Genomic DNA, 14432 nt, shown 5'->3' with positions numbered 1-14432 from the left:
ATATTTGATGTGTTAATTTTAAAAGTATATAGATTATTGAATCATATAATTTTAAAATATTTTGATAACTGTATTTCAATATTCCCACTATAATTTCTTTTGTCATACTGTGCATATTATTTTATGGTTTAAAAACACAATTCCGCCTCATGGTTCCAGTGGGGAGAGAAAGAGGAAGCAGGGGGTGTGGGCGGTTAGGGGGGACCCACCAACAGTTTCTGCTACCACCGCCGGGGCCGCCTCTGTGCTCTTGGCTGTGGGAAAGGAGATGTGAATCCTGGGTGCAAGGCCGCATGTACGGGAGGGTGGGCCTTGGGACAGCGATGGCAGATACAAATAAACTCAACATCAACAGCCTCATCCAATGGCTGTTGGAAGTTAGAGGGTCCAAGCTAGGCAAGAATGTCCAGCTACAAGACAATGAAATCAGAGGACTGTGCTTAAAGTCCCAAGAGATCTTTCTCAGTCAGCCCATCCTACGAGAACTTGAAGCACCGCTAAAAATAGTGGTGATACCGACAGGTAATACTATGATTTGCTTCGACTTTTGGAGTATGGTGGTTTCCCACCAGAAAGCAATTATCTATTTCTTGGAGACAGGGAGAAGCAGTCTTTGGAGAATATCTGCCTCTTATTGGCTAAAGAAAATCAAATATCCCAAGAATTTTTTTCTTCTCAGAGGAAACCACGAGTGTGTCAGTATCAATAGCATGTATGGATTTTTATGACGAATGTAAAAGAAGATACAACATTACACTATGGAAAACTTCCATAGACTGCTTTAACTGTTTACTGTTAGCAGCCGTTGTGGATGAGAAAACATTCTGCTGTCATGGAAGTTTGTCCCCAGGTCTTCAATCTATGGAGCAGATTCCGAGAACTGTGTGGCCAACTGATATACCAGATCAAGGTCTTCTTTGTGATCTTTTGTGGTCTGACCCAGGTAAAGATGTCTTAGGCTGGGGTGAAAATGACAGAGGAGTTGTCCTTCACATTTGGTGCCGAAGTGGTTGCCAAATTTCTCCATCAGCATAGTTTGGATCTTATATGTAGAGCCCATCAGGTGGTTGAAAATGGTATGAATTTTTTGCAAAGAGGCAGTTGGTCACTCTGTCTTCTGCAACTGATTATTGTGGAGACTTTGACAATGGAGGTGCCATGCTGAGTGTGGACAAAGCACTAATTTGTTCTTTTCAGATTTTAAAGCCTGCAGAGAAAAAGAAGCGGAATGCCAGGAGCCCCTTTAACACCTCCAAGGGGTATGATCACAAAGCAAGCAAGTGTCATTTTGACACTGTTTAATTGGGACTTGTAACATATAGTATACGATCTTCACTTTTTAAATCGTAATGTATATTGGTCAGCTTTGCTCAAATAGTGTTTGTGGGCATGCTCCTTCCATTTTTGACTTAATGAATGATATTTGCTAATTATAACAGCAAATAAAAGACTCTCCACTCCCAAGAAATAAAATGTTTTGTTTTGTTTTTTAATTCTCTGGGTTTTCTTTGCAAACAATTTTAATGATGGTATTAAAGCAGTACACCCCAGGACAGTTTATCCTGTCTAGGGGGTAAGTGTGCAATTGATCTATTTTAAATTCGGTACAACCCAAGAATAATGCAAATTTGTTTTCTTTAGGATAAAAAGAGAGCCCCTAGGGTGCTCAATCTGTACAGGTTATTGTCATAAAATGCATACTGTTGATACAAACCACTGTGAACATATATTTTTAAAACTTTGTTTCAAAGGATTGCTTTTTTCTCTTACTGTCTTGTCATGTACAAACTAGTAATTTTCAACCTTGCCAGCATCACTGGTATGATGTATATTTAATTAAAGCACACTTTCCCCTACCATATACTTAAAATGATGATTAAAGCCTTTATTTTACTTTATTTTTTAAAATAAATTTATTTTATTTATTTATTTATTTTTGGCTGCGTTGGGTCCTCCTTGCTGCACGTGGGCTTTCTCTAGTTGCGGGAGCAGGGGCTACTCTTTGTTGTGGTTCATGGGCTCTAGGCACACGGGCTTCAGGAGTTGTGGTACGCGGGCTCAGTAGTTGTGGCTTGCGGGCTCTAGAGCACAGACTCAGTAGTTGTGGTGCACAGGCTTAGTTGCTCTGTGGCGTGTGGGATATTCCCGGACGAACCCATGTCCCCTGCATTGGCAGGCGGATTCTTATCCACTGCGCCACCAGGGAAGCCCCAGAGTCATTATTTTAAATGTTTGTTAACTCTTTCCTAAAGCCAAAGTTTCTGTTGAAATACGTATTGACACTCCTCTAAGTATAAGGTGGCTTGGTTGTGTACACATGCTGCCTTCCTGAGGATTCAAAAACAGGTTTTTGAGTTTGAATAGCGATTAGTAACATAGTGCTGCTTAAGCTATTAATGATTAAAGTTAATAACATTTTGTACAATTTCCACATAGCCTATTCATTAAATAACCTTTGTACCATTACATCAGGCCTGAACCCGTTCATTCAGAAAGCTTCAAATTAAAGAAACAATACTGTTCTTTATGAGTGACCAATTATGCTTTCTTTGGTCTACATTCTTTATTCTACAGTGAAATTGAAGCTTGTAAGTCAAAACAAAGGAACTAACTTACTACCACTAATTTATACAGAACTCAGGATATCTATGACTTTTTAAAACTACGATCTGTTACAATGAATGTTTCAACAGATGACCCTTTACAATACCATGTGGTGAAAATGAATTCAGACTTATTAAATGATGAACTTGTTAAAACACACACACACACACACACACACACACACACACACACACACACAATTCTGCAAAAGGGTCCATGGCACAAAGAAGATAAGATGTAGGTCAATTCCCTGCACCCAAGCTGGACTGGCCTTCCACAGGATCCCAGAATCTCAGAGTGACGCTCTTAAAGAGCACCTGGGGAACTTCCAGTGGTTGGGACTTGGAGAGCTTTCACTGCCTGGCCAGGTTCAATCCCTGGTCCGGGAACTAGGATCCCGCAAGCCTGTGGCTCACCCCCGGCAAAACAAAACAAAACAAAACAAACCCAGTACAGAGCGCAAAGAGTGCAAAGACATTTTAAACTCCCTAGTAGCTATATCAAGAGCTTCTTGGTAGGGCATGGAGAAAGAGTGGGAGGGGCTCTGCACACCTTCTTCCCTGCCCCCCTCCCTCTTCCTCCACACTCTTCAATCAGGACTGCTTGACTTGGATGCATTTTATATACGGGGCATAGACATAAAGATTTCCTTTAAAGAAAGAAGCCTACAGTATAACAATCACTCACATACACCTTAAAAACCACTAACCACCCATTTTACAGGTGAGGAAACGGAGGCCCTGAGAGAGAAATGGAATTGCCTATGATGCCAAAGCAAGGCGTTGTGATGTTTGTTGACTCTCAGGGATCTGCTTTTTCCAGGACAGCACAAAGCCTCTTCCCCACCCAGCCCTGCTGCCAATGTTGGGTCATATGGGGGTTGGAGGCCTCTGAGCAGGGGCAATGACAGGCTGAGGATGTGGGGTGAATGGGGGCCTAGGAGGTTTCATCAGGGCTGCAGTGGCAGAGGGACTCATCTCTGGGAGCAGCTTAGCATTCCAGGTGACATGGAAAACACCAGAAATGGTCTGTCAATCTGGAGGAACTCCCAAACAGGTATGGGAATATGAAATTCCTGGGCGTCACCCAGTGTTGATTCATGGAAATATTACATTCTGTGCTCTATAAACAAAACAATCCAGCAATACTCATTTTACTTGTCAATCCAGATGTAATATACATACATACAAACATACAAGCGTACGTATATATTTTTAAGCATAGAGTGCCTCCTGCTGCTGGAAGCTGAAAATGCACAAGGAGGCTCACAATGTCATTCGTCAGAGCTGCTCAGCAAGGAGTAGAATCACAGAAACCCGGAGCTGAAGAAACACAGGCATCTTCCAAAGAAGGTCACAAAATCCCTAGGGAAAAAGCCTGCAGAGCTGGGCAGGTGGCATAAATGAAGGGTGTCAGGCTATCTGAAAGGAAGGGCTGTGAAGACATGAGGAATGCTTTCAGCCTCCAAGGGCGTTCAAAGTTAAAAAAGTTTTTTTATATTATTAACTTTTGGAAAGTAATAGATTCTTATGGTACAGAGTTCAGAGGATACATACAAAAAAGGATTCATTGAAGAATAAACCTCCCTCTTACTCCTGTTGCCCAGCTGAATTCTCCAAGGAGGGAAAGAAAGTGTCCCTCAAGAGATAGACTCTACTCATCAAAGATATTTGTACACAAATGATAGCATATTACAAACACCATTTTTTAAATTTTGGTTTTTTAAAACATCAGATATTGTTAAGATCTTGGAGCTCTTTTCGTATCCTTGCATAAAAGCTTCTGTTTCTTTTAAACATCTGCATAGTACTTCATTGGATGAATGTACCGAGATTTTTAAATCAACGAACATTTAACTTGTTTCCAATATTTGCTATTATAAGCAATGCTGTAATTAATAACTTTGTATATGTGTGAGTATATCTGTAGGATAATTTCCTAAAAGTAAAATTACCTTCTCAGAGGGTATGTGTAGTTTTTTGGAATTGTTTTCGTTGAGATATAACATACATGAAATAAAGTTAACAGTTGTTAAGTACAGAGTTTATAAACTCTTACATGTGTATCCATACCCATAATCAACACCCAATTCAAGATATAGAACATTATCAGCCCTCTAGGAGCCTCCATCTTGACCACTCCTAGTCAATATCTGGCCCCCAAAGGTAACTACTATTATAACGTCTATAATCACAGATTAGATTCACCTGTTCTTGTCCTTCATATGGACAATGGAATTCATTGGACAATTGGACAATGGAATTCATTGGACAATGGAATTCATATGGACATGATGGAATTATACAGTATGTGGTCTTTTGAGACAGGCTTCTTTTTTTAAAATTGAAGTATAGTTGATTTACAATGTTATATTAGTTTCTCATGTACAGAAAAGTGATTCAGTTATACATATATATATTCTTTTTCATGTTCTTTTCCATTATGGTTTATTACAGGATATTAAATATAGTTCCCCGTGCTATATAATAGGACCTTGTTGTTTACCCATTCTATGTATAATAGTTTGCATCTGCTAGTCCCAAACCCCCAATCCAACCCTCCCCCGCCCCTGGGACTAGCTTCTTTGAACTCAACAATATTTCTTTAATTCAAGTAAGTCTGATTCATCCATGTTGCTGCGTATAGTTATTTGTTTTTCATTGTACATGTCTTTTGATGGACATTTCACCTCCATTTCTCTTGAGTGGAACTGCTGACTCATAGGGTAGCCCTATACTGGGCCATAGAGTAGGCCTATGTTTACCTTTAAAGACAGAGCCCAAGTTTTCCAAAGTGGTTCTATCACTTACAGTTGTGTCAAAAATGCACAAGTGTCCTAGCAGCTCCACAAACTCATCATTTCTTGGCATTTTTCATCTTTTTACATTTTAGCAATTCTGGTGGATGTGTAAAGGTATTTCATTGTGATTTTAATTTGTATTTCTCTGATGACTAATAGTGTTGAATACTTTTTCCTGTGCTTTGGCCCATTGGATATTTTCTCTTGTGAAATGCTTATATATTAGCCTATTTTTGTTGGGTTGATTGATATTTTTTATTGATTTGTTGGAGAGCTTTATATATTCTATATATAAATCCTTTGTCAGATGTATGTATTGTAAATATTATCTACCAATCTTTGGCTTGCCTTTCACTTAATGAAAGCCTTGCAAGCTTTAATGTTGCTGTGGTTGTTGTTGTTTTTGATGAAAAGAAATTCTTAATTTTAACAAAGTCCAAATTTCAATCTTTTCTTTTGTGGTTAGTATTTTTTGCATGTGTCTTGTACAAGGCAAAGTTGTAACCTCTTTCTGTTGGCTGTGCTGTTTCTCTGGCTAATCCAGCCTAGCCCCGATGACTTCTGGGTAATATGTCTCTATATGCTGACCGTCTCAGGGAGTGTACATGGGAATTCTTGAAACATTGGGGTAGTCTGCCCATTGCCTTTTTTTTTTTTCATATGGGAGGTCTGGCTCTGCTTCAACTTCTTTCATTCTCATCCCTTCACTGATTAACAATATTGTTTCTGGAGTCACACTGATGTAGGTTGGAATCCCAGATGTATTACCTACTTCCTGTGTGACCTTGGGAAAGTAACTAAACCTCTCTGAATCTCAGTGTCTCCATCTGTTAAATGGGGTATGTATTAGATTTCATTAGGTAAGGCTGCATAAGAAACAATTACAAATCTCTAAAAGCAAAGGTTTCTTTTGCACTCATGTGACTTGTCAGGCGTGGGTTGCTTCACATCTCTTTCCTTCCAGGACCCAGGCTGAGGGAGCAGCTCCATCTGGGACAGGCCATTCTCATGAGAGATGGAAAAGATTAAGAGCGTTGGTAGGAATACATAATGGCTCTTAACACTATTGCTCAGATGTGGTGAAAGACACTTCTCTTCACATTCTATTGGCCAAAGCAAGTCACGTGATCAAGCCTGACATCAGTAAGGCTGGAAAGGACACTCTTCCTACAGGATGCATTGCAGTCACAAGGCAACAGGTGATGATGTATAATCCTTGCTGACCTGAAACAACTAGGTTGCCAGGTATTTCTCCAGCAAAGATGGGTTTATTTGGAAACAGCAGAGAATTGCAATTTGGGGTCTGCAACCATGGTGAGCCACATGTAAGTCCCCACACAGCAAGGGAAGGAGAATGCTATAATAGAAAGGGAAAGGGGTTGGAAGGGCTATACTAAAAAGAGTGTCCACAGCTTTTCATTGGCTGATTTGTTGCTAGGAGAGAAAAGGGGTCTTTCTACTTCTTGGGCGAGAGAGCTCTCCCTTCTGGTCTCCTGACTCTATTTAATTTAGGTTTCTGTTTCTTAATTTTTTACATCCTTAACAGGAGGAGTCACTTAATAGCTGGCAACAACGCCACCTACCACAGGATAATAACAGTACCTTCCTTATGGCTGTTTTGAGAATTAAATGAGGTGAAGCACGTCCAGTGCTTAACACAGTATACTGCACTTAATAAGTACACAATAACTATTAGAGGCTATTATTATTATCATTATTACTATTATTATTTCCTGGTGCTGCTGAAAGTTCTTCTGCTTACTGGACTGGGCTAAACCTTACTTGAGAGGAAGAAAAGAAGGAGCTGTAATTACTCCCAATATTTAATTTGGAGACAATAAAACGTTGAGTCTAACGGCTCAAGCTTTGGAGTAATATGGACTCCTTACTAGGACACATGATCTTAGACAAGTTACTTAACCTCCAGGGTCCTTGGGACTATGTTGTAGGCTTGTCATTAGGGCCAAATTAAGTCAACCCTGTGCACAAAGTAGGTGCTGAGTATTTGTTGAATTATTAAATGTGGATTTTAGACTTATTTCAAATATTCAGTGAACTGTATGCATAACTACAGTACAGCTGTATGGAAAGCCCGTTACTGGCCTTTTCCATCATTTGGGTCTCAGCTCAAATGTCACCTCCTCGGAGAGAGACCTTCCCTGTCCACATCATTTAAAGCGCTTCCCTCACCTCCAGTCACTTCTCCCTATTATCTTGTATTTACAGCTCTGGTAAAGCTCTGAAATTGTCTTGTTCATTCAGTGGTTTATTTAATATGTCTCTGCCACTAGTTCTTGTTTTCTGTATTCTCATCCCCCGTTGAGGATGGGCCTCAACATCCTCATTCGTAAAACTAGGCGAGCGGAGGAAGAATGGGGAAAGGTAAATGCCGGCCGCTCCACCTGTGTCTCGGGCCTCCTATTCCTTCCGGCAGGGCACCGCCCCTGCCACCCACGTGGGCCGCTGTGGGGCACGCCCCCAGATGGGCGAGGCCTCCAATGTTGTGTCGGCCGCGTGCGGGCCGCGGTCCTAGGGAGGCGAGCTACGTCACACGTACGCAGGCCCTGGCCCCGCCCTTGCTCGCCACAGGCGGAAAAAGGGAGTGGCCAGGCGCAAGGGCCCCGCAGCCGGCGGCGGTGGTGCCTGAGCCGCCTCCAGGTGGCTGCTCTAGGCTCCCGCCCGCTCAGGCAGCTCGGAAGCCACTCTGTTTTGGGGTCCTCGCCGCTCTTCCACGTCTCCCGGAAGAGTAACTGAGCCGTGGCCGATCGAGGGCCAGGTTTGCTCAACCTGGACCCTCTCCCGGCCAGCTGCTGAGGACGGGAGGCCTGGGAGAGTGACCAGGCCGCGGTGCAGCCGCTCCAGAGTCCTCAGGTGAGGTGGCCGCGGGGGGCCGAGGGGTCCCCTTGGGGCCTTTAACGGCCTTAGAGGCGGGGGCGGCATCCCCTCAGCGGAGACCCTGCCCTCTCCGCCCTGCCGGGGGCTCAGGAACAGGGCAGGGGAGCCCCCTTGGGCCTCCACGGACGTGGCTTAGTGCCCTCCCCTTCCCTCCTTCCCCCACCCCAGCCTGGTTTGGCCGCTCTTCCCCCTCCGGAGGCTCAGTGCAGTGGGTAGGGAGCGAAGTGGGGGTCTGTACTCGCCCACCTGGCATTGACGACTGAGCCCCTGGGACCGACCAGCTGATCCCCAGCCTCCCTTCCTCTGTGTTGACACTTGGCCTTCGTGCATGCCCTGCCACCGCCGTCGGCCGACCCATCCCCGTCCCTATCCCCGTCCCCGTCCCCGTCCCCGTCCCCGTCCCCGTCCCCATCCCCATCCCCATCCCCATCCCCATCCCCATCCCCATCCCTTGCGCTCTCACCCTCTCTCTCTTCAGGTCGGCGTGGGCCATTTACTGGGCGGAATTTCTTGAGGGCTCTGTACCTCGGAAGTCTGCTACAGTTCTTTTGTCCGCGGGGCAAGTGTCTAGGGCCCATCTTAACATTTAATTGGGTACTCAATCTTAAGGCACAGGCTTTTGTTTTAAAACCCTTTAAAACTTTACAATGAGAGGCAAGATATAAGTTAATAAGTATGTTTTGATTGCTGTATTAGGAGAGATCATTTGTTCCCTACTTACCACCAGTGTTTACTCGGGAATGATACATACTCTGTAGGGAATTTTATATGTTATGGAGCATGTCGCTTCTATTTTCATTGGATTTCACATAAGCTCTGTGAAATACACGGGCATGTAATTATCCCATTTTGTAAGGAACAGGTTTAGAGGGTGAGTTTCTTCTTGAGGTTGTTCATATACTGGGAGGCTAGATGGGGAACGCAGGGGTTAAAAAGTGGTTTTTGGCTGACTTAGATTTGCCTGTCTGAGCTGCTGTCTAAACTCTGGGATCTTTCTAAACCTTTCCCCCCATTTTTTTGGTGAAAAAAGGGTATTGCTACTTACCGCACAGTGTGGTTGTAAAAATTATGCTAAAGATAATGTTTGTAGGGCACCTAACATAAAAATTAATTCCATTCAGCAGTATTTATGGGTGCCTGCTGTGTGCTGAGAATTCATTGGTGAGCAAAAAAGACATGGCGTTTATCCACCCACTCCCTGCCTCCCCTTCCCCAAGAGGGAGAGACAGGGGAAAAAAAATACATATAAAACATGAAGGGATGTGAGGGAAAAGAATAGTGTGTGAACAGAGAATGACAGGACCTAATGTAGATGGGACAAAAGAGCCATTTTGGGTGCAGATGACGTTCAGGTGAAGACCAAGAACAAAAAAAAAATTAACTGTGAAAGAGCGCTCCAGGCAAAAGGAATAATGTGCACATTCAAGAAATGGTTGTTGACTTTTTTATATGCTACTTTTCTATGAAATGGAAACTAGTTATTTCATTATCATCATTTTGATTTATTGTGGCACTGGATAAGTACCCAAATATATGCATCAAATGAATGTGCAATCGTAATTGTTTTATTCTGAACTTAGCTTAATGTGCATATAGTAGGTACTGAGAATCCAAATTATTGAAGGTATATTTTAGGCGTGTATATGCACACCTAAATTATCCATGATAGTGCTGCAGTATTTACACTTAGTTGAAATAGGAATAACAGTAGTAGTGGTAGTTGTAATTATGGTAGCAACTACTCAAATGAGTGCCTACTGTGGGCTAGGCATTTTTCAAAGCGTTTTTTAATGCAGTATTTCATCTTAAAACCATCCTGTAAAGTAAGTACTCCTCATTTTCTAGGTGAAGTTTCTCAGTTTCAGTCAAGTAGTTTGCTTGAAGTTACATAGTAAGAGGCAGGGTCAGGCTTTCCAACCCAGGACTATCTGACTCTAGAGCCTGGTCTTAATCGCTGTGCACTGCTGTTAAGCCACACTGATCATTTTATATCCTTTTTACAGGTTCACCAATAGGATTATTCTGCTGCCATCATGTCCTGGTTTGCTGATCTTGCTGGAAAGGCAGAGGATCTTTTAAACAGAGTTGATCAAGGGGCTGCGACAGCTCTCAGTAGAAAAGAGAACACCAGCGGCATTGTTTATAGCAAAAATACTGACTATCCTGAACTTCACCAGCAAAATACAGATTTGACTTATCAGACAGGACCTAAAGCTACTTACATTTCCTCAGCAGCTGATAATATTAGGAATCAAAAAGCCACCATCTTAGCTGGGACTGCAAATGTGAAACTAGGATCTAGGACATCGGTGGAGGCCTCCCATCCTGTTGAAAATGCATCTGTTCCTAGGCCTTCATCCCAGTTTGTTCGAAGAAAAAAGTCAGAACCTGATGATGAGCTGCTGTTTGATTTTCTTAATAGTTCACAGAAGGAGCCTACTGGGAAAGTGGAAGTCAAAAAAGAAAGGGGCAAAACACCTGTCTTGCAGAGTTCTCGGACAACAAGCGTCAGTTCTGAGAACACCAGTGTAACCACCATCAAAACCATTGAAGAACATCCTTCTGGGAGCCAAAGCCATGGTAGTTAATCAGTCCTCTGTTTCTTTTAGAGTTAACCAAATTGGATGTCATCATAGCCTAAAATGTTCTGGTAGCATTTGTCATGCTCTGTTTTGTTACCTGTCCCTGCTGGCGCAAGGGCAGGCTCTCTGAAGTGTGTGGTGTAAATAAGGGGACAGCATAGAACACTATTAGCCAATATACAGTTACAGTAGGGACCTTTGAATGTTGTCTGTTGTAACTTTACCCAGCCCAGCATTTTATTTTTTAATTATTTAATTAATTTATTATTTATTTTTGGCTGCGTTGGGTCTTGGTTGCTGCGCACAGGCTTTCTCTAGTTGTGGCGAGCGGGGGCTACGCTTCGTTGCAGTGTGTGTGCTTCTCATTGTGGTGGCTTGTTGCGGAGCATGGGCTCTAGGTGCGCGGGCTTCAGTAGTTGCGGCACGCAGCCTCAGTAGTTGTGGCTTGCGGACTCTAGAGCGCAGGCTCAGTAGTTGTGGCACACGGGCTCAGTTGCTCCGTGGCATGTGGGATCTTCCCGGACCAGGGATCGAACCCGTCTCACCTGCATTGGCAGGCGGATTCTTAACCACTGTGCCACCAGGGAAGTCCTCAGCCCAACATCTTAAATTATATCCAAAATGATTCTCTAAGATGTTTTAAGATATAAAGAAGAAAATTTTGAAATCTGAAAGGAAACATATAGTTTTGGATTTGGAACTATCTCCGATTCATTTCTTTCTGTCCTTGGTATTATAAGAGTAACAGGCGGCTGTACTTCACTTATATTCTGGATTGTGAGCTTTTTGGTGTGTTTTTCCCCCTGCCTGCCCTGAAAGTAAAGCGTGAGAAACTGAACTTTGATCTGAGTTGGAGGGTTAAAGGCATTGATTTAGTAGTGAAGTAAGAACTTAGAATTCTGGTTTTCAGTTGTTTAATTTGCTGTGAAATTACCTCAACATGTACATCTTCTCACCTGCAAAAAATGATGTTTACATGGTAATGTGGCTAATTTGAGTACCTAGGAAGTATTTTAAAATAACAATAAACATGATAGGTCCTTGCAGGGATTCTTTATAGAGCTGATAGCTCATGGGAGCTTGTTATGTTCTTAAACCTTTTAGCTTCTTCCACAGTCTTGGCTCTTAGTGAATAAAATCTTTCTTGTATTTCAAGATAAAAAAGTGGTAAAGAGACGGGTTTTGGGCTTTCAAGACAGGTGCATGCACTAGCAGTTAATTAACTAGGTATGAACAATCCTAAATTTCTTCTCAACTATCTTTTGATTAATTATACAAACATTTATTGAGACCCTATTGGGCCAGGATACAGAAGTGAATGGGTTATAGTTTATTGGATGAGATACACATGGACACAGATAATATACATGTAATATAGTAAATGCAGCAGTTGAGGTATGGTCAGAGTGTTGTGGAAGCGTGTCCTTTTCCTTACTGATTCATAGATACTCTCTTTATGTTCTAGATGGCAATTCTTTCTCATCCTCCTCCAGTTTTACCTTGTTGTTTTTTTCCTTTTTCTATAATGTCTCAATAGAAGTTCTTAATATAATGATTTATCAATTTTTTCTTTATGGTTTGTGTCTTTTGGGTCTTAGAAAATCTTTTCCTATCCTGAGGTCATAAAGGTATTTTTCTGTATTATAGGAAAAGGTTTTATACTTTCGCCTTTCACATTTAGATGTTTACCTAAAGTTGTTTTTTATGTATGGTGTGAGGTAGGCATCTAGTTCCCTTTTTTTCCCAAATGGAAATCAGTTATCCCAGCACCATTTATTGAAAATATTTCCTTTCCCTGTTAATCTGCAATACCACCTCTGTCATATATCAAATATCCATCTATATGTTGGTATGTTTCTGACACTTAATTCTGTTTCATTGGTTTATTTGTCTTTATGTCAGTGCCACATTTTCTTAATTAACGTGGTTTTATAATATGTCTTTATATCTCAAAGAGCAGATTCTACCACCTTGTCCTTCTCCAAGAATGTTTTGGGTATTCTTGGGACTTTTGTACTTCCATATGCATCTTAGAATTTGCTTGCCAAGTTCCACAAAAATTCTGTTGGTCTTTACTAGGAGTCCATTGCTTCTACTGACATACAGATAGTTTGGTGAGAATCAGCATCTTTACAACATAGAATCTTCTAACTTATTAACATGGTATAATTATTTTTTAGATGTCTTTCATTAAGATTTTATTGTTTCTTCCATAAGTGTCTTACATACTTTTTGTTAGATTTATTCCTGGGTAGTTTATATTTTTTAAAGCTCTTAAAAATGGTATGCTTTAAAATTTTTTACTTTCTGTTTGTTGCTGTCTATAGGTTTTTGTAAATACACACACACACCCACACACACACACACACACCCACACACCCACACACACACACGGCAACCTAAGATAGCTCTGAAGCTTCATATTTTTCTATACGTTCATTTAAATTTTCAACAACACAATAATACCATATGTAGATAATGACTGTTTTCTGCTTAACCCTTTTATCTTTTTAAAAACTCTTTTTATTGCCTTACTACATTGGCTTGTACTTGAAAACCAATTTTGTGTCTTGTTCCTTGTCTTAGAGAATGCTTTGAGTGTTTCAGTTTGTGTTAAGTTTTTCATAGGTACTTTTTATTGGGTTAAGGAAGTTTCTGTGTATTTCTAATTTGAGTTTTTATGTTGAATTTTAGCAGTGTTTTTTTCATGTATGTATTGAGATATCATGATTTTTCTTCTTAATATTAATATGGTATACAAATCAGTTGATTTACTTAAACCTAAAACCAAACTTAACTTTCAGTAAATGTTTGCTAGAACTCACTGGTGAAACCATCAGGGTCTGGGGTGTTCTTAGTGGAAGATTTAACTATTGATTCAATTGGTTTTCCATTTCTTTTTAAATCTGTTTTTGGTAAGTTATATTTTTTTCTAAGAATTTGTCTATTTCATATACTTTCGGGAGGATTATATTTATTTTACTTAATTTCAGGAAAATAATGTCACAGCTGAAATGTTAACACAGTCAGACACTAATCACTTACAGTAACCCTGCAGAAATCAAAGCTTGGTCACAAATACCACGTGAAGAATACCAATATTTGGCACTCTGCTAAATGTTTGTTTTTTTAAAGCAGCATTAACGAAGTATAACTGACATGCAGTAAATTACACATTTTTAACGTATACAGTTTGATGCGTTTCATCATCATGTACATTTAAAAATTTATTGACATAACGTAGTTTACAGTGTCTCCCTCAGAAGACCATTTTTGGTTATGTTGATCCTCTAGTATGTTTCTTTTCTAGTTTGTTAATTTCTGATCTTTATTATTCTGCTTTCTTTGGGTTTATTTTGCTGTTTTTGTAATCCTTATGATGGGTGCATAACTCATTAATTCCTTTCATTTTTAAAAAAGTATATTTTATTTACTTATTTTTGGCTGCGTTGGGTCTTCGTTGCTGTGCGCGGGCTTTCTTTAGTTGGTGGTGAGCAGAGCCTACTCTTCGTTGCGGTGCGCTGCCTTCTCATTGCAGTGCCTTCTTTTGT

The 14432-nt window shown here is 41.0% G+C and overlaps 1 protein-coding gene and 1 pseudogene across 3 annotated transcripts in view; both read left to right on the top strand.

Moving 5' to 3' along the window:
• Nucleotides 1-323: 323 nt before the first annotated feature.
• LOC132529388 (serine/threonine-protein phosphatase PP1-gamma catalytic subunit B-like) lies at nt 324-2534 on the top strand (annotated as a pseudogene).
• A 5554-nt stretch (nt 2535-8088) lies between these two features.
• Nucleotides 8089-14432, top strand: part of GOLGA5 (golgin A5) — a 41077-nt gene continuing 34733 nt past the window's right edge. For 2 of the 3 annotated variants that reach the window (XR_009543754.1, XM_060167285.1), the window contains exons 1-2: nt 8092-8275; nt 10303-10879. Coding sequence is in view for 2 of the 3 variants with exons in the window: in XM_060167285.1 (XP_060023268.1) it covers nt 10333-10879 (547 nt within the window). In the remaining variant the exon portion in view is untranslated. Of the gene's footprint in view, nt 8276-10302; nt 10880-14432 lie in introns of all 3 variants that reach the window. The other variant, XM_060167404.1, reaches the window with a different exon arrangement.

This window comes from Lagenorhynchus albirostris, chromosome 1 (assembly GCF_949774975.1).
Source record: "Lagenorhynchus albirostris chromosome 1, mLagAlb1.1, whole genome shotgun sequence".
Classification (NCBI taxonomy): Eukaryota; Metazoa; Chordata; class Mammalia; order Artiodactyla; family Delphinidae; genus Lagenorhynchus; species Lagenorhynchus albirostris.
This window is presented reverse-complemented; position numbering and strand designations above follow the sequence as displayed.